A 21134-nucleotide genomic window follows, 5' to 3' on the forward strand; every position below is an offset into this window, starting at 1 on the left:
GATTTCTTTAATCTACTTTAAATCTTACAATGTAAACGCTGTATTAGTCAACATTAACTAATTTGGCTCCACATATGAAGAAGTGCTTTCAATATATTTCAAAAGCATTGAGGATATCCCGGTGTTCGAAATACTATTATAAAATTGAAATAAATATATATAAAGGAAGAGAAAAACATAATCATTGAAAGATTTTTAGTAGCTTGTGATTTTGCAAACGCACCGAACATATTAGGCACAAACAAAGACACAAAACAACAGTAGATAGACACTGTAAGCCATATTCGAATATTAAATAATTACTGATATACAGTTATGTTCAGTTTTGAACAGTTCAAAATACAAAAATTCAACATAGGAACAGAATATAAGAATACGTTATTAGCTAATATCAAGATCTAAACTTACAACAGATATCTCCACCCCATGTCACAATCAAACCTTAACCCATTTCGTACCTCTGTGTGGTACGAATTATTAATTCAATGTTTTTTATTTTTGTTACTTAGTTTGATATCTTAATAATATAAAAACACATATTTCGAACAGTTTTCATCTGTTCATGAGTTTACCTGGTCAGAAATAAAAAGTGTCCAAAAAACTGGTTTTTTTTTAATTAAATGGAAATTAAAATAAACAGAAATAAAAACTATATGTTATAACATGTGTTCACAAAAGGGAAATATCAACAAACATTACATGCGACCGTAACATTTTTTTCTCCTTTTTTTGAACTCCGCGTGTCTAATTGTGAGATGCTATTTAGGTACTATTGAACCAAATGCACAGGTATACGAATCAAATGCACAAGATTATGGTGGTGTGGTAAAAATGCCTGAGTCGCCACTATTCACATTGGAATTTGTAAAACCAATACGTTTCGGTTATAAGCTATGAACCCTTTCTTTGGAAAGTGGGTATATCTTCCATTTTCTTCCATATTCCAGTGCAATTGACAAATACAGCAAACAATTTAGAATCGGTGCATTTGTTGTAAAGGAATTACTGAGCCATTGGGTTCCGTTGAACCCATAGTAAATGTGCAACACTATAGCAGAGAGAAACAAAAAGGTTGGTGTCCTGCAGCCTCAAGTTATCAACAGCTTCTACCGACACATGGGCGGCGTCGATTTACATGACAATAGAGTTGCTAACTATCGTATCGGGAATAGAAGCAAAAAGGGGTGGTGGTGGTTATGGGTACAATGTTTAGATAGCGCTATAGTGAACGCTTGGAAACTAAATTGCTTTGTCGCTGCTTCTATTAATACAAAACCGATGCCTCAGTTAGACTTCAAGAATTTCATTGCCAGAAACCTTCTTGCATCAGAGAACTGAATGTTCATTACAGAAGCTACCGCTTTCGATGATTTGAAAAAGGAAAATCACAGTGCAGCAGAAGATATTTATCTTCTAGGAAATTTACCACGTGTAACCGATATGCACGCACCCATAAAAATTCTAAATCCCTACCACTGTTCGTGATCATGTAGAAAATTGCTTTAAAATTTTTTATGAAAATAAACAATATTGCATTGTTCGTAGACAATGACGTAAGTTACCTTATTTCTTTTAACATAATTTAATACATATGTAATAATTCAAATATATTTTTTGATTAATAAATATTTGAAAAGCATAAAACATTGAATTTTATACTTACGTGTACTTTATACAACTTACAATGATACTTCACCATAAAAGTAATTAAATACCATATTTGCGAACAAAACACATACAGCTTGTCAACATTGTGTTTGCAAAACGAAAAAATGTTGCAAATGTTTATTAAATGCCCAATAAAAACGATTTAATTTTGAAATAAAAAAAAAAAATTAAAAAGTTTACAAATAAATTAAACATTTTTATTCATATTAAACTAAAAATTATTCCAAAGTATCATTAGAACATTAAAATAATTCACAAAAATAAAAGTAAAACCAAATTTGTCGTGTCAACATTGTGTTCGTAATTTCTTATATTTAACGGGACAGAGTACCGTTAAGTAGCCCTTAAAGTGGGGTGCAGACTATCATACTGGTGTGTCATACGAGTTGCGCTCTCTCTTGCTCAAATTTCTTCTAGCGACCGAATTTGAACAGGTATGACATACAAGAGTAGGCAAAATTTTTGAAGAGTGCTTTTGCGGGTAGTGCTGTGAAAATTTGTGTGTTTAAAATAAAATTTTAAAATTGAAAAAATTGATAGTTAACGTATAGGTTGTGCTTTGCTTATAATTGATTATAATTTTGTATATTTTATATATGCCGCGTTTTTTTTGCGTTCTTTATATTCACAGCTTTGGACATCCCACAAACAGAGATTACTTTTGTTAACATTCGATGAAAGCATCTAAAAATGCTTTATCTGCATCCATATTCATAATTTTTTCAGGTTTATTGGTCATTAAGCACAGAAGTTAAAATGAAAAGATCAGTAATGGACCGTAGTTAATTTCATTCACTACCTGTAAAGTTTCTTAAGAAATTTTTCATAAATAGATCATACAAATAATGTTTATATATATATGCATAGGAATGTATATATCTTCATTGTTTTTCAAGAAATTTGATCATTTCCATATTTTTGTTAGTTAAAGGTTATTAACATTTAAAATTCTTTTATTTTAATAACAAGCTTTAACAAAGAAAAGCATATTTAGAATACAAAGTATTATATCTAAAATTTAAGTTATTAATTAATTGTTATTACGACCAATTTTCAATATGTTTTTTTATTACTGGGCTTAGATCATAAATTTAACGATGTTTATATATAGATGTTTTTTTAAAAAAAATTTTACTTAAAATCATCGTTTATAAATTGAAATAAAAGAAAATAAAATATTTAATAAATTAAATAAAATATTTAATATAGCACTCTTCAAAAATTTTGCCTACTCTTGTGTGTCATACCTGTTCAAATTCGGTCGCTAGAAGAAATTTGAGCAAGAGAGAGCGCAACTCGTATGACACACCAGTATGATAGTCTGCACCCCACTTTAGACTGCAACGCGAGTTGACAAACGCACGAAGTCTTCTCTCGCCATTATACATTAAATTTACCAACAATTTTTTAAACACGCCTCCAGCAAACAACCCAAAATTTGTTCACTCATCAGTATTAAAGCAATCGCTGAAGTGTCAACACCGGCTGCTATGTGGAATTTCCTTACGAAAAATGATGTTTTACATTTAATTCGTAATTTTAATTTATATATTTATATATATTTTTATAATTTCAATTTATATATTTATTTTTATATATATTATATTTTATTTAATTTAATTTTTTTTTTGGTATATTTTAATAACAAATTTTCCGTAGGTGCAGAATGCAATTAATATTTAAAATAAAATATTCATTGTAATTTAATGTTTGGTTATTTATATATTTTTGTTAGGTAGAAAATACAAATATTTAAAATAAAAGATACAATTCATTCATATATGCAAAGCATCGCATGCTAACGAGAAATCATGCGTGCATTTATGCAAAAACACGAGCGTGGTTAAAGAAAAATCAAAATTTTTTGATTTTCGTCAACACATTTCTTAAAATTTCAAATGTTACTATTACACAAACAAATTTCGCATTTTACAAAGTAGGAGAAAAGTAAGAGAAAAAATTCTAATGTGAGAGCGATTTTTTAGTATATTTGTTGTCTTATCTGGGGCGTGTTTAAAAAATTGTTGAAAAATTGAGTGTGTAATTGCAAGCGCGCGTTGACAACGAGCGATGCTGTCTAAGGGGCCCTTTAGATGTGTATGGGTTTTTTTGTTTGTTACGATAATCTACAAAAACTGTTCAGTTTCTTTGTTATTTAATAAAGTAGAGTGTTTTAAGTGAAGGAATAACTAGAATGCACGTGATTAAATATGCCAGATAAAAGAAAAAATTCAAATATTATTGAGTTAGTACGTATAATGATATAAATATATTATTATATTGTATGGCAGGATTGCCATATAATGATAATATAATAAAATGTTTATTATATTATTTAAAATTTATATCCTGGATTGCTACGGGATCAGAATTCTTTACAAAGTTATTAAATTTCATCTTATTAGAATTAGCAGGAAGAAATCTGCTGATTAGTACGCATCCGAGAATGCCGAGACAAAAAAATAAAATAAAATGAGATTTTGTGTAAGCTCAATTTCAAATCTGAATTTTATTAACAATTTTCCAAACTATTTATACAAAATATTTTACTATAATTTACAAATATTTTTCCTAATAATTTTAATTGCGGCGGCACTAAAAACTTTGACCCACGTCAATGCTTAGAAAATATTATGACACATTCAAATGTGTCATATCGACATGTGCAGAATAGTAGCACAGAAAAGAAAAATGTCAAATAGCAATTGCATACTTGCTATGACCAAATATTCTACTTGCATTGCGGTGGTTCTTCCGTGTGCAATCGCATTACATATTACATTAGTTAATATAAAATAATTTGTGCATAAGCACTTTCAAAAATACATAAAATAATTTATTGTTTGTTTTTGTTTACATTGATTGCGCTATACACAACATATGTCATAATTACTACCTCGGTAAATCTGCTAAGGAATAAAGTCTTATGTTTAATATTAGGTTAAGAACAATTTATAATATCATAAACAGAGCAGAAAATGAGGATTGCATTAGTTTAAAATCAGCAGGCCACTGTATTAAACCATTGTCTGAACGCCATATAAGAAGAGTATTGCAAATTATTGATAAAAATCCTAGAATTTCCAATTCTAGCAATTTAATATTGCTGTTAGTCACGAGGAAATAAGAAAAGTGCTATTACAAACCATTTATTCTTCGAAAGTTGAAAAACGATTTCAGTTTGCAAGCACACATTTAAGATATGATTCAGAGTACAAAGATGATGTGATTTTCTGGGATTTTATGCTTTGTTATCATGTTTGTGTGGGTTCTGCATTATAATAAAGCTTGATTTCCACTTCGTCCCAGTATATTTCGAAGGTGGCACTGTTGAAGAGTGTCAAAAGTTTAGACCAAAAACCATACAAAATTGATTTTTTCGATTCCAAAACAAATAGTAGCTATTATTAAATAGAAGAGCTTGGCCACTAAATATTAATTGTTATCAAAATATTTTTTTTTAATTTGTTTTTTCATATTTACGTTAGCTGTGCCAATAATTTTGTTCAACCAAATTTAGATCTTTTTTTGGTTTTTTAATTTTAAAAATAATATATAAGAGAAAATAAAATGAAATAAAATGAATTTAAAAGCAAATTAAGCATCTTATCTAAAAAAATTTTTTGTTTATTAAAAATCGCATCATTAACAGGATAAAAATAGTGGTAAAGTTCAATTTGCTTGCTGTGTCCAAATTTTGTTCGTCACTGTAAGTATATACGTACATAACCCGATAACCAGTGTCCCGTGAACACCCTAAATGTGAATGTACTATTAAGGTGTTTTCGCGACCTTAAAATAGATTTTAAGAGCCTTAATAAAACAACTTTTAAGGCTCCCGGAATCAGAGCAATTGACAATTACGCAAACGAATTACGATCAAAGTTAGCATACTTGACTGAAAGATTAAATCAATTAATAAACAAATTTAAGAAGTATAAATTTAAAACACAATATAGTAATTCGCTGAAAAAAAATAAAATAAATATTTTAAAGAAAATATTATATATTAAAATATTTTAAAGAAAGAAAACTGAAAGAAAAACCAAAACCTATATTAATGATTTTTTAAAGTTGCACCAAGAAAATGAGGCAATACAATCATAGAAGTGCAAGATAGGCACAAAGAAGGCTACAATAGACAAATTATATTATATTAAGTATGTTTTATTAAGTATGTAAAAACAATATCAAATAACAAAACAAAATGTGTTATAATAAATAAATTATAACATTGTAAAGTTAAAATAATCATGGTAAATAAAATAAGTAATATCATAACATATAACCTTTAATGGATTGTTTTGTATTTCTAAATTTATTATTATTAAGTTAAAAATAAATTCGTCAGCCATTTGCTTAATGCATTAAAAACTGATAACAGCTTCTACTGCTATGTCATATCAGTATGTTATCAAGTCTCTAAAATAAGATTACTATAGCGGTTGATATACAACAAATTGTAAGAGTAATTATTTGTAATAATAAGAAAATAAATCATAAGTCTTAGTAAAACGAATAAAATAAGAATTATTTAATACTTATGAAAATATATAGGGTAATAGCATTGACAGACGAAAGCTAAGTTATCATTAAAAGGCTAAATTATAATTTATTTGCTCATTTAGCAGCTTTAAATGATCATTTATGGTCTTTAAATGACTGAATTTAGCCCAATTTATTTCTCATTTAGGTTTTTAAAAATGGTAATCCTTCAAGCGGTTTTTTGGTTGTCAAAGTGTAAACAATACAGATTTGCGAACAATATTCTTCTTGCTATGCATTTAGTTTTTATAAGAAAACGTATATATATAACTTCATGCTTTTTTATTAGTTTCAATAACATTTTTAGTTTTAAATTAACGGCGTCTTTTTAACCAAATTAAAGCGAGTTTCTTTAATTTTTCTTGCTTATCAATTTTGAATTTAAAATTCTCTCTTTTTCAATAACAAAAACATATGATACAGCAACTTCTTAATGATAATTTACACCGTCTGTCATGGTATTTTTAAAATGATCATTTAAGGCTGCTTAATGACAATTAAGCGCGCTCGTCTGTCAATGCTATAACATAACTTTAAAATCAAAATTCTTTCCATTATGTGTTGCACATAATTGTAATTATTTTTCTTTTTCAATTCCTATGAATAATAACATATTAGGACTGTTTTACGAGCTACTCGTAATAACTTCGGGTAACACTGTGTATACACAAGTGCGTTCCACATCAAATTTTCGAGTAAATGAGAGCATTTGAGAGAGTGTAACATATCTGTCGAAATTTTAAAATGCTACTCAGACCTTAGTCGTACATTTTATTTGAAGTAAAATTTGTATGATGTGTGAATCAGCTTATTTGGTTTGAATTTAAATTTATTGTCACCAGATTTTACACAAAGTTGTTCCATGAAAATCTGTGTAAAGAGCGTAATTTGTAATATTATTTGTGTTACGATCTTAGTTTGTACTTGATTTGTGTTTTACTTTAGTTCTACTAGGAGTAGCTCTTGGAACAGACCTATTATAAAACGCGTTTCTATTAAAAATACATTATGTATATGGTAAACAAACACAGCATTGAATATTAACTAATATAGCCTGGCATATGTCATCAATTTATGTGGAAAAAATTTATGGTAAATTATTTTCCTTTTAAATTCAAGCAATTATAGATTTATATGTCTATGTTATTCATGTTTCATTTTGTGAACGTAATAATATATTTTTGTAAACAACGGAACCTAATAGTATGTTTCCACTACGTACTTAGTAAGCTTCATGTACTGAGTAAATTGCATTAACCATACAAAGTGCTTCCGTGCTTTTTCATTTACTGTAGAATATAGTAAACAAAATTCGACGAAAATTACACTAAATTATTATGCCAAATTATGTCAAATTATTAATTTGACACATGAAACAAAATGTAAACATAAACAAGCAATCAAAATTCAAAACAAACAACAGGTAAGAATTTTTTTTAAACATTTGTTTTTTTATAAATAAAATATATAATTAATACATAAAAATATAAAAATAAGTTAAATTATATTATATATATATTTAATATAATTATAAAATGTCATATATTATTTAATAAAAATTATTTATTTCAGGTTAATATCAGGAAAGCAATAATTGAGATCTCACAAGTTTGATTTATAAATTTGAAATTGTGTTTAATGTAAAACAAAAAAATATTACCTGGAATGCTTGTGGAACCGTGGAACTATGGGAGGAAAATCTTCTTCGATGAAAAAGGTGAAACAGGTTTAATGGTAACCGCGTCCGAAGTGCAAACGATAATACACTTCACCCAACATTTTCAGTGAGTGTTCAATAAGTGAAATTTCTATCATATCATTACATTTTTGTAATTAAAACCACATAATCTTTTACGATTATTATTAGATGTCTTATTTAATAGTTATTGTTATGTTAACTACTTTTCTCTTTTATTTTAAAACAGAAAGAATCCGTAATGTATTGTGGTTTTCAACGGAGGCTCCGTTATCGTGGAAGTTTGTCAATAACGTGTATAGAATTTTGGAGAATTTGCCTATTGACAACACCTTTGTATTAATTTCTGATAGTCATCCTCACCGTGACTGTCAGCGTCGTCAACATATCGTCAACATCTTTGAAGTCAAAAAAGAACACACCTACAAAGAAAAGACAAATCAATGATAACTGACTATTTTTTTTATTTTTATTTGTAATAAATTATAAATTATTAAAATTATAAATGTAATAATATAAATTTTATAATTATATAAAATCTAATTATATGAAAAATACATAAGTATATATTTTTTGTTGTTTTTATTTTTAATTTATAAGTTATTAGTGTTATTATTAGCTATTAATTAAAATAAAACTTACTGAAGATTTGTTTCAAACATCGCCTTATTTGTTTTCTATTTGATTTGTGGTTATTTAGTGTTCAAACTTATTTTGAAGCCCTCTGTTGTCTTCTCAGAACCAACATACGGATTTCATTTTTATCTAAAATAGCAACTCAGTAAAATTTTATTCTTTATTTAATAATATTTACTGCTCGTATTTACCAGAAGTCCAGCACTTTCTTTGGTTTCTAGTTATCATTGAAGATGTTTTGATTTTGAAAAATTTGTAATTTCTTGTATATGCAGCAATTGCCGCTTTTATATTATGAAAAACATTATAAACATTACATATTAAATTATTTAAATTTTCTGTCTTTTCTTTTATGCTGCACAACATTTAGTATAATCTGTTTACAATTAAAATGTAAACACAGAAAAGCTCTAAAACGAAAACTTTTTGACACATAAAAGCTCTTTTCCATTCCCTAAGTAACTCATGATAATGTAAACGCAAAAAGCTCTATGTTACTATATGACTTACTAAGTACCTAGTGGATACGTAGTATAAGCAAAAGAACAAAATTGGACGTTTCATTAATTATCATCAATCAAAATGGCCAGTTTGAACACCCATTATGGTTAATTGAAGTTTTTCTATTTATTGAATTCTTGTTTAAGCAGACTACAATACTAATGGCGTTGAAGATTGATAAAACTGAATTCAATCTAAGTTTACTCTCGATCTGTCAAATTTTGTTGCTCAATCGAATATTTTTGGTGTAATCTATATTTTTCACATATACATATATCAAATCAAATCACAGTTTATCTATTAAATCATATAAAACAGCTGTTAATTTCAGGGTAATCTTTGTACTCTCGCAAAAAATCTAGTATGTTATGAATTAATTTTAAGTGTTATACATTTTACCCCACATTTACCAATCGAAAATGAAATTGCACTAAAAAAATTACCCCAGATTTACCAATGAAAATGAAATTGCACTAAAAGTGCATTAAAAGAGCATCTCGATTGAAAAAATTATTCCAGATTTACGAAAACGACATAATCTTTAATAAAATTTAGTACGGCGTAAAAAGTGCACTTATTGTGTCAAACTTGAACTATTAAAATATTGTGTTAGGTTATATACACAAAACAAGAATTAGACAAGGCTTACATATTAGCTGCAGTTTTAGTGCTAAATAGCTTAACAATATATAGAAAAAATTGTGAATTTGTGGAAACAATTTCTTTCGTTTTAATAAACATTAGATATATGCAAGTCGTATTTAACTCAGATTACTGAATTCTGTTCTGGAATGGATATCTTTCGTTTTATGTACTCGTCATACCTTTTAATTGTAGTACCCATTTGTTTCTACACAAAGGTGGAATCGTGCAATGAAGTTGTTTGCGCTTCGATCGTGTCTAAATGTATGTTAACGCAGAGTTGCAAATGTGAACCCAAACATTGTTCTTGCTGTAAGGATTGTTTGAAATGTTTAGGTAAAAAATATTATGAAGAATGCTGTAGTTGTGTTGGTAAGAAACAGACATTTTTACTAAAAATCTTAAAATTTTAATTATAATTCTTTGGTACTTAAGTAAGTAAGTAACACATGCAGGTTGAAAGTGTCTTTAAATGTTTATATGAATTTTTAATATATAGATATAATTATTTTTTTATTTAAGACTTGTGCCCTAAACCTAATGACACTAGAAGCGCTATTTCTAGAAAATCTCATGTTGAAGATTTTGATGGCGTGCCCGAATTATTTAATGTATTAACTTCATCAGATGATGATTACGAATGGGAAATCTTCACATTTCAAATCGACTTTGATACGTTATTGTCCAGAGCTAAGTTAGAAAGGGATGTCAAATATTATTTAAGTAAAATATGAAACAATATTTTATTAACTAAATTGTTATACGCAAATGTTTCAGGATCAAATGAGAAAAATGAGGGGGAAATGTTAAAAGAAAGAGATGATATTGTCACTGTTAACTGCACAGTAATTTATTATGATCAGTGCACATCATGGAACAAGTGTAAAAAATCATGCCAATCAACTGGAGCTAGTAGTTACAGGTAATTTGAATAAATAAATTAGATATGTATGTGAATGGTTATGAGATATACACGACATTATTTAACTTATAATCATCAATTTAAAAAAATCAAACAAAAACAACATAAAAATTTATTATTTTTACAATAAATAATTGAGTTTTTGTCTAATCTGACGGCTGTTTCAAGTATTGCCAAATACTTAACATCAATCTTTAGAAATAACTTATTTGGTTTTTTAGTCCGTATACAATTCTATACTCTGCAAATGCCAAATTAAAAACTTAGAGCCAGTGGAAATTTTGAGCTTATGACACTAATTTATTATATAAGAATGCCAAAACTACATATTACAAGTAAACGTACAAAATTGCTTGCCTTTTTCTGATAAGCGTGAGACTGTAATCTAAAGCATTCGTAAATCTGGAGTTTCAAGTGAAACTACGTTGTCACCTGCTCTACAGAGCGTTATACGAATAATTTTAAATCGCATTCGAAAGGATTTTATATCTCTTACAAGGCTTGTCGGGCGTTCTGTCGTAAATAAATTTCGTTTTTGTAGCACACTTCAAAACTTTTTGTTCAAATGAGTATTAGGAGGTCGAATTTTGTACATTTGGTCGTTTTAGCTTCTTTGTCTAAAATTTTATTATTATCGTTAAAATATATATTGCTTCGAATTTGGTCAAGACGATTTCTCGACATTGCAGTTTGATTAGCTAGAAACCCATATTCGTTCCAATTTTATTGTATTTTCGAGTACCTATAAACAGACATAAAAATAAAATTTCAAAATAATTCCATTATTTCTGTAGTAGTTACTGAAAAAGGTGGTGAAATTTCAAATGGTAAATTGAAAATTAAAAACACATTCATATTTGGTGTATTGTATACCAAAAATATAATAGGATTTGCAATGATTAAAAACACATTCATTTCATTTTGTAGATAATACGTACAATATTTAAAAATTAAACTAATAAATGTAGTATAGTTATACAAAAATTAAAACTTATTATTACTATATTTAAAAACTTAAAACTTTTCTTTCATTCAACTTTTTTTACAAAGTGTTCAAAGACTACGAATATTCGAATAGTAAACGAACTCTTCGAAGTTGGAAATAAATCAGGATTTTTTGTAAATTCGAAGATTTTTAATTTATTTGCAGTGAAATCTTTCGAAGACTTCGTGAGCAAAAGTTAAAGTGAGAGCACAATATGCAAACAAACGTGCATCACACAAGTTGTTTGTGGGATGATTGAATTTACTTTATTTGTACGATTTTTTGTTTCTTTTTTGTTATTTTATGCAGAAATTTATATGTGTGTTGTTTGTAATCTTTTTTTATTTTATTTTATTACATATATTAAATAAAAGATTTACATTTTAAATAACTTATATTTATAATTTATATTAAGTTAATGAAAATTTTAAATATAATAAAACAAACACATGTGAGAATTTGATAATATTAATATTTATGCATTTATAAAAATATTATTTTTATTTTTTTATTAGTAATAGAAATTTAAATTTCTTTTGTACAATTTTACTTACACTTAATTTACATTTTATACTTATACTTATATAAGGATTTTAAAATTTTTCACAAATAATAAATCGTACTAACAACAGCGATTTCAACAAAAATTAAAATTTTATTGTACAAAAATAAATTTGCGCCTACCTGCGTGATCATCACAGGTCAAATAATTATACGTTAAGGAGTATAACACATTTTTAGATAACTAATTTTCAATGTTTTAATTTGTGAATTGTTTTTTTTAAAAAGGAAAACTTTTATAAAATTTTCATTATTAATAAAATCCATAAATATTAATATTATCAAATTCCTACATACGTATGTATTTGATATTATATTTAAAATTTTCGTTAATATAATTTTTTTAAAATAAATTATAAATGTAAGTTATTTAAAATGTAAATTTTTTATTTAATAATATGTAATAAAATAAAATAAAAAAAATATTACAAACACGCATATAAACTTCTGCATAAAATACCAAAAAAGAAACAAAATATCGTACAAATAAAGTAAATTCAATCATCCCACAAACAACTTGTGTGATGCACGTTTGTTTGCATATTGTACTCTCACTTTAACTTTTGCTCACGAAGTCTTCCAAGAATTTCACTACGAATAAATTCAAAGATTTTGAATTTACAAAAAATCCTGATTTATTTCCAACTTCTTCCCATTCATCAATTCGCCGTCCATCTTGCGTGATGTTTAGCTTCATAAAGATCGAAACTTTATGCTGCAGTGCGGCTTTTCTCCTTAAAATGAAGGAACGCTTTTATTTGTTTCTTGGCAAAACTTTTCAATTATGCATTTGCAAGCAGCTCGGATTAATACCATATAAGGGCCATGTTAGGGCCATGTTATGCAGAGTGTCTCGGGCACGGCATGAGTACAATTGTTGTTGTTTTCAATGCAAATTTTAAATTTGAGAATGAGAGAAAAAACAATATGGCCGTTCAAACTCCGGCATGAGAGCCGGCGTATTTGTGCCCCGGCACTGAGGCAAAACAGTGTTGTTTAGTAATAAATTTCAAAATTTGCGCCTTTTAGGAGCAAACTACTACAATTCTAGTACGTTTTGGAGAAAAAATGGGAGTAAGCAACACAGCATTTTTTTTATAAATCGCTAATAATATAAATATTACACTTTCCGATTTTAAAGAAACGCGTAAATACTGTTAACAATTATTATAAGATAATATAATAATAAATTAACATTATTACAGCCTCTATGAGTTTTTTCATGCGAGTTATTTTTGGTGGCAAATTGAAAGTGAGCATATCTAAATTTCCTTTTAAATTTAGGCACAACCGAGAAGTAGTAAAAATACAAAATTGGCAATACTGATGTGACACTCTGCATAACATGCATTTTCGGCATAGCCCGAAAGAGCGTAATTTGCCGTGCCCGAGACACTCTGCATAACATGGCCCTTATGCAGAGTGTCTCGGGCACGGCATGAGTACAATTGTTGTTGTTTTCAATGCAAATTTTAAATTTGAGAATGAGAGAAAAAAAAATATGGCCGTTCAAACTCCGGCATGAGAGCCGGCGTATTTGTGCCCCGGCACTAAGGCAAAACAGTGTTGTTTAGTAATAAATTTCAAAATTTGAGCCTTTAAGGAGCAAACTACTACAATTCTAGTACGTTTTGGAGAAAAAATGGCAGTAAGCAACACAGCATTTTTTTTATAAATCGCTAATAAGATAATTATTACACTTTCCGATTTTAAAGAAAGGCGTAAGTACTGTTAACAATTATTATAAGATAATATAATAATAAATTAACATTATTACAGCATCTATGAGTTTTTTCATGCGAGCTATTTTTGGTGGCAAATTAAAAGTGAGCATATCTAAATTTTCTTTTAAATTTAGGCACAACCAAGAAGTAGTAAAAATACAAAATTGGCAATACTGATGTGACACTCTGCATAACATGCATTTTCGGCATAGCCCGAAAGAGCGTAATTTGCCGTGCCCGAGACACTCTGCATAACATGGCCCTAAGAAAATGTTTTAACAACATTAATCTGTGTTCATAACATGAATGTTCTGAATTGTACCAATATGGATCATCAAGAATACAAAAATTTATTATCAACAGTAAGATTCCTTTCTTGTAACAGTTGCTATCAAACTGTTTGTAAAAAGTTTTTAGGTGCTGCTTACACAATTAGTAGAAAAAATTTGAAGAAGAAGAAAGCGAGCAAGAATTCCATCACTTCCATAATTTCTGAAGTATAGAAGTCAATCAGAAGGCGCATTAATTACATTATCCGATTTGATAAAATTTTTTCTGCTATTTTCGCTATTTTTCAGCGTAGTTTTTCTAAAAAACTTATGCAAAATATATCCTGCAAAATATTTAATTGCATTATCAGAAAGTACAGGCAACAAACCATCTTCGGAATTCATTTCTATAATTGAATTTATTTCTTCCGAACCATTTTCGTTATCTGCTTCATCCTCAATCTCTTCTTCATTGAAAGTTCCAACATTCGCTTCCCTCGAATTTTTATGGCCCACAGATATTGTAGTCCAATCTCTGCCAAGCATTTCATCATCATCTTCGTCACAATTAGAGTATTTGGAACCATATATTAAATTAACAGCAATTATTCTTCCAATATTAAAGTAGAATTCATTAACTGATGGATTTTTCTCTTTGTACCTCAGCCGACTAAACAAATTTTCAATGAAGTCCTGATTCAATTTATTAGTGCATAAATAAGACTAATCTTTAAATTCATTAAATATATCGTCAGAGAGATTTAAAGCTGCATTTATGCTTTGAATTAAAGAATTTAAGCAATTTTTACGAGGAGTGTTGATAAATTTTAAATTTTCAATATAATTCTTTGCGTCTTGTAAAAATTTATACACTGCACATTCTTTTTGTAAGGCCTTTCGGTAGGAGTTGGCAGAATGCAATGATTTACTATTTAAGCAATCAAATATTTTATTGAATTTATCAAAAATATATGCAGTTCCATGATGCAGTTCTGCGTCAGAGGTCAAATTATTTTTATTAAATAAATTCAATTCTATGCCAGTGTGAATTCCCTCAACTGTTCTTGCGCTGAGCACTTGAACAGCTAAGTTCACCTTCATTTTTTGGAATCTGTTCGGGGTAATATGCTTAGACCTTAGTCTTGGAATAGATGGCTACGAGTCAATTCGGTACAGCCCTCTCAAAACATCCCAATTGGCACAATTGTTACCACCATCTTTAAACGATATTTCAATAAATTATTACGAATCGATTTAAATATGTGAGGGATATCAAAGAAACAAAATATTTTTTTTGTCATTCCCAGTTTCAAAAATAAAGAAGGGATTATTTTTAGAAATATCGAGTTTTCTATAAAGGGCTTGTTTTGTTGGGCTTTGGTAACAAACTAATCCTCTCACATTTAGTCCAGCAGATAGGCAACCTTCAATATTTTTATATATCATTATTTTCAATGTGACATTTCTAACTATAAGTTTATATTTATAAATAACAAAAATCGAAAAATGTTAAAAATTAAAACTTAAAAAAGACTACTCTTATGAATAAGTGATTAAGTATTAATTAAAATCTAAAATTGGACTGCACACGATATTACTCCGCGAAACAAAATCAAAATTAGTTGTATTAAAATCTCTGCAAGTAACACAATTTCACAATTTCTTGTCCTCCTACCAAAAACAATACGCAAATATATATGTACTGTAAGGATGGAAATTTTAACTAATTTCCAACCTACATACAATCAGTGTGGAGTTGATATCTGCAATGAAAAATGGTTAATTTTTATTGTTAATTTAAAACGTAAATAAGTTACCATAAACCCACCTCCGCATGTACGTAACTGCACCAAATGAATAAACCTAAGATTACATTGAAAATGCAAGGAATATAAAATATATTTAAACAAATAAATAATACACTCACCTTATTTATTATTTATATTAATACTTTTAATATTTGTAATATTTATTTAAATCTTAATTAATAACTATAAATATTAAACACCAGCACTACTGACACTGAGTAAAAGAAAGCACATTTAAAATATATAAACAAAACAAGAAATGTCAAAGCATGAAAGCTTTGGTTGAACTAAATACAACGCACGACGAATTCCAGAACACACGAAACCACAAAGCACAGAAATTACACCCAGGCGAACAACAACAGCAAAAGACAACAAGTATCAAAAATACCGACGGCAAATGTACCGATGCGCTACAGGAAAAGCTTCGGTCGTTTGAGTATAAATAAACGCGCATTGTACAAGCAAAGTCACTTGTTGGAAAACTCTCGAAGGCAGTCATACGTCTTTGCGAAAACAAGAAATTAGAAATTTGTAGCTTTGTATAAACGTCAAGGTAGTTCATACGTCTTGACTAGCAGCTTTGTATAAACGTCAAGGTAGTTCATACGCCTTGACTGGTAGCTTTGTATAAACGTCAAGGTAGTTCATACGTCTTGACTAGTAGTTTTGTATAAACGTCAAGGTAGTTCATACGTCTTGACTAAAAGCTTTGTATAAACGTTAAGGTAGTTCATACGTCTTGACTGGTAGCTTTGTATAAACGTCAAGGTAGTTCATACGTCTTGACTGGTAGCTTTGTATAAACGTCAAGGTAGTTCATACGTCTTGATCAGTAGTGAGTAATAAGTCAAGGTAGCTTATACATCTGGACTAATAGGTTGATGTTCTGTAATCCGAAATAAAATTCCAAGTTTGAATTCCAAGTAGAGCGGCATCTGTCCGGAAGTACTATACAACGTCGAGATCATTTAGCCAAACCCCGAAAATTTCCATAGGAGGCCAACACAATTCATCATAATATTTATATTGTAACATTTTTTTTTTTTTTTTGAATTATAATTCTAAGTAAATCAGTAATGACATATACTAAATTGTCTTTGATTTGGAAAAAAATAATTTATATTGCAACGACCCCTGGACGACGGCTGAGTATACCTCAGCATCATCTGCGACAAAAGAGTATCGTTACAGTACTTATGTACATATGTATATGTATTATTATCATTGCTATTAGAATCGAGTTAAACATTAGGAAAATAACAAATTTAAGGATTTTTTTTTGGATAACAGCTGTAATTTTGATTCAATGCATTAATAACAAAAAAAACAGCATTGCTTATTTTGATGCATGTTTATTATTTCATTTCATATCAATATTCGGCAGCAAGATAATTGCATTTTTTTTTTTATTAAAACGAAGTAAAAACTCTTGTCTCTATACCCATATTGAAAACAAAAAGAATAAGATAAACAATGTTAAAAACAACAATATTCATTAAAGTGCTGCATCAAAACATTCGTTTTTGCGGTCATTCGTTTTATTTTCAAATGTGTACCATATTTACAAATTATTTCTAAAGCGAATACGAACGAATAACAGAAACGGTCCGATAGAATTCGTTTCCGCCGCATTCGTTTCAATGGAATGGGGGTTGATTTGTTCTCTATAATCGTTTGTTTTGAATTTTAAAATCAAATAAACAAATATTTTAGAGTATTTCAATCACTTTTAGAGTATTTCAATCACTTTTAGAGTATTTCAAATAATTCTATTTTTGCAAAGTATTTTGTGTGCGTTTGGTTGCCTGCGCAAAAGTAAAGAAAGTTGGATGTGCGTAGAGATTTGCAATAATTGCAACAACAAAGTACGTAAATTAGGTTTAATTTTCTATTATTTTCAATGCAAAAGTTGTTTAAACAGGTAGATCTAATGCAAAAGGTTAACTTAAAAAAACGGTTCCTTCTTTGTCGATAGTTTTTTATGATGTAAGAAAATAAATTGCTTCACATATTTACCTTTTCCTGGAAAATAATTTTATGCATGATATGGTAAAAATATCTATTTATGACAAGAGAGATTTTTAGAAATTTCTTAAGAATTCCTTCAGAATTTCTACTTTACAAAGTTTCTTGTAAATTATTTGCAACACCAGCAAGTAGTGCATCTTCGGAAAGGGTTTTTTCAGTTGCTCGGAACTTAATATCAGAAAAAGGAACATTGATTTCATCTAATCAAAGATCTATCAATCAAATCATGTTTTACACAACAATCTTGAAAAAGAGGAATTAAGTCAGACGATGCTCAACATTTAATTTGCATATTAAATTAAATTTGTGAACTGTAAAAACTGTAAAAAAACTTATTATAATTTTTTTAAATAAATTTTTGTTCAAAATTTTTTTTATATTTAATTAATATATTAAGTCATATTATATATGTAATCAACAAATTACTATTATCAACATTTTAAATAATATTTAATTAATAACAAAACTTAAATAAATAAATTTGGGTCTTACTATTTAAAAACACATAATTTTTGTATGAACTGAAAATCAAATGCTTAGAGTACTCCCAACTACTTCAACTACTTTTAGAATGTTTAGAGTTAGAGTACTCTAAACAAACGAAACAAATATTTATTCCATTCCATTTTGTTTTTATGCCTATACATTCGTATTTGTTCGTTGAGAGTGAGAGTATGCTACCATTCTAAACACAATAGAATGCTTTGAAACTGAAATCAAATGCGCGCGTGCAGTACTCTAATATTCATACAAGGTAATTTGTTTTTGCATAAAGTACCAAATTATCAGCATTGTTTGTAACAGAATGTTGCTAAAAATATCAATTTAAGCAATTCAACAGCTTTGGTCTTTTCAACATGTATCAAAAGCTTTACCAATTTTTTGGTTGCTGAACAAAAGTTGAATAATAGAGCTTGGAAAAATGAGTACATTTTTGCTATAGGCGATTTCATATCTACTTATACATTGTGACCGAAAAGTTTTCGGAAATTCTCATTTAAAATTCGCGCGCTGTATATTTTTCGATATTTTAAGTTTAATGTAGTTTGGCAGCACTGTCCTTAAATTACTATGCCAAAAATGAGCGCGATCTGTCAGACAGTTCGTTTACGGCAGCTGTTGAAACCAGTTCACCTCAGTAGTGCGTTGCGAAAAAAACAATGGAAAAAAATATTGAACAAAGAGTTTGCATCAAATTTTGTTTTTCGAACGAAATTTCGTGTGCAGAATCGTTGCGAATGCTACAAAAGGCTTATGGGGAATCAGTTTTATCGAAAACTCAAGTTTATGAGTGGTACAAAGCCTTTCAGGACTGTCGTACGACCGTCGAAGACATGCCGCGTTCTGGACGACCTTCGACCTCTACCACCGACGAAAACATTGAAAAGGCAAAGGAAATCGTGTTCAAAAATCCTCATGTGAGTGTTAGAGAGATAGCACGAGAGCTAGGCATCGGTCGTGAGATGGCTCGTTTGATTTTGGTGGACAATTTGTGTATGCGACGTGTCAACGCCCGGCTTGTTCCGATTCACCTCAATTTGTTCAACATTATCAACGATTTTAAGGCCAAACATTCAATAAATACCATCGAACAGCCACCGTATTCACCTGATCTTGCACCGTGTGACTTTTTCCTGTTTCCCAACCTCAAATTACCACTCAGAGGAACGCGTTTTGAATCCATAGAAGACGTAAAACAGAATTCGCAGAGGGAACTCAAAGCCATACCGGAAAGCGCCTATAAAAAATGTTTTGATGATTGGAAGAAACGTTGGCATTTGTGTATCGCTTCTAATGGAGCATATTTTGAAGGAGATAAAATAAATATTGATGAAGATTAAGAATTTTGCGTTTTATTTAAAATTTCCGGAAACTTTTCGGTCACAATGTACATTATCTTTGCTTTGAGAAAGCTGTTTTTTACAAAAAGTAAACTAATTTTGTTAAAAACCATGCACCTCTTATTAGAACTTCTGCTTTCCAAAAATTAATTACTTGAAGTTAAACATATGTGCTAAGTTTATATTGTAAGGTTAGAAGGCATGTTTAATCTTCATGCAACATTTTTTTAGCACAGGCCAAAAATCGAATCAACAGGCAAGTTCAAAAATCAGCTGTTTGAAATGAAAACAAACGAATTGCAACGAATGTAAACACTTTGAAATGGCTCATTAAAAATGAGCCATTTTCGGCCAATGTAAACGCCATATTAGTATCCTTACGAATCTTATTAAGGAAACTTGTAATTCGTATCACATCATCCGTGTCAACGATTTTCTTACTTTTTCATTTTCTAAGCCAACTGTAAAAATATCAATGTTTATTTTCGGATTTTATCAATGTTTGTTTATTTTCAATGTTTACTTTTGAAATCGTTGAAATAGTTTAACATTTGCGCTTTCTGACTTGCAAATCTTAGAATGGAAAACACTTTTGAGAATAGTTTCGTAATTGTGATGTCTGCAAGCTAAATAATTAAGATCTCTTTCTAAATGTTTTTCAATAATTGAACAAGTTCCGTTAAAACGAGCAATGTTTACTGCTGTTGTGTAAAAACAGTAAACTTAAGCTTGCACGTGATTTGGCAAACCCTATTCAAAAATTGATTTACAAATAGCAGATGCCTGTGCACTTCCGGTACCATTATTAAGTGCAAGTACCTCGAGTAGTTGCTCATTTGACAGCCTCATTTGAGATTGTAATAGGTGGACGGTCCACATTTTGTTTCCCTTCTAAAGCTGGCAGCAATTTTTCATCCAAATGCAAACAAACTGCATTTAGCTCACAAAGTTTGAACAAAAACTCTTCTACTTTTTGTGATCGCAGGTTTTGTCAAACAATGTGTATGGAATTTTTGTTCAAAATAAAACTATTTGGATCATGTCCTAATGATTCGATTATGGCGATAATGAAATGAATATTATTACGATCACTAATTTTGCAAGCAATAAGGATAGCTGCAATCTTCTGATCTTCTGATTGTAGATTTAGAAGGGTTGTCCTCTAACCAGGACAACCCTTCTACCATTGATTTATTACATAGTACTTATCGTCTTCTATTGTTATCATCTCAAGTACATTTACGTGTGCCAAATCGTATATGCCTCTAATCGTTTTGTGAATTTCACTTCCTTTTGCTGATCTAT

General features: G+C 29.0%; 1 protein-coding gene and 1 long non-coding RNA gene across 3 annotated transcripts; one reads left to right on the forward strand and one right to left on the reverse strand.

Annotated features, from left to right (window-relative positions):
* Nucleotides 1-8257: 8257 nt before the first annotated feature.
* On the reverse strand, nt 8258-8840 carry LOC119673499. The gene is made up of 3 exons (XR_005252062.1): nt 8737-8840; nt 8552-8674; nt 8258-8331 (listed from the first exon to the last, which is right to left on the reverse strand). It is a non-coding gene; the product is annotated as an uncharacterized LOC119673499 (long non-coding RNA).
* Nucleotides 8841-9657: 817 nt separating this feature from the next.
* LOC119673036 (protein twisted gastrulation) lies at nt 9658-10614 on the forward strand. 2 transcript variants are annotated; one of them, XM_038084250.1, is made up of 3 exons: nt 9658-10024; nt 10211-10411; nt 10466-10614. In XM_038084250.1, the coding sequence occupies exons 1-3, from the start codon at nt 9838-9840 to the stop codon at nt 10612-10614; spliced, it is 537 nt and encodes a 178-aa protein (XP_037940178.1). In that variant the 5' UTR covers nt 9658-9837. The 2 variants fall into 2 exon arrangements, with proteins under 2 accessions (XP_037940178.1, XP_037940177.1); XM_038084249.1 differs by having other exon boundaries at nt 9659-10060.
* The last annotated feature ends 10520 nt before the right edge of the window (nt 10615-21134 follow it).

Source organism: Teleopsis dalmanni, chromosome 1 (genome assembly GCF_002237135.1).
Source record: "Teleopsis dalmanni isolate 2A chromosome 1, ASM223713v2, whole genome shotgun sequence".
NCBI lineage: Eukaryota > Metazoa > Arthropoda > Insecta > Diptera > Diopsidae > Teleopsis > Teleopsis dalmanni.

Excerpts from the sequence above, each read along its gene's own strand:
- LOC119673036 (XM_038084249.1), top strand. The coding sequence starts at position 9,838 with ATGGATATCTTTCGTTTTATGTACTCGTCATACCTTTTAATTGTAGTA. Across the intron at positions 10,061-10,210 it reads AGAATGCTGTAGTTGTGTTG|ACTTGTGCCCTAAACCTAAT; the intron begins GTAAGAAACAGA and ends TTTTTATTTAAG. Across the intron at positions 10,412-10,465 it reads GGATGTCAAATATTATTTAA|GATCAAATGAGAAAAATGAG; the intron begins GTAAAATATGAA and ends CAAATGTTTCAG.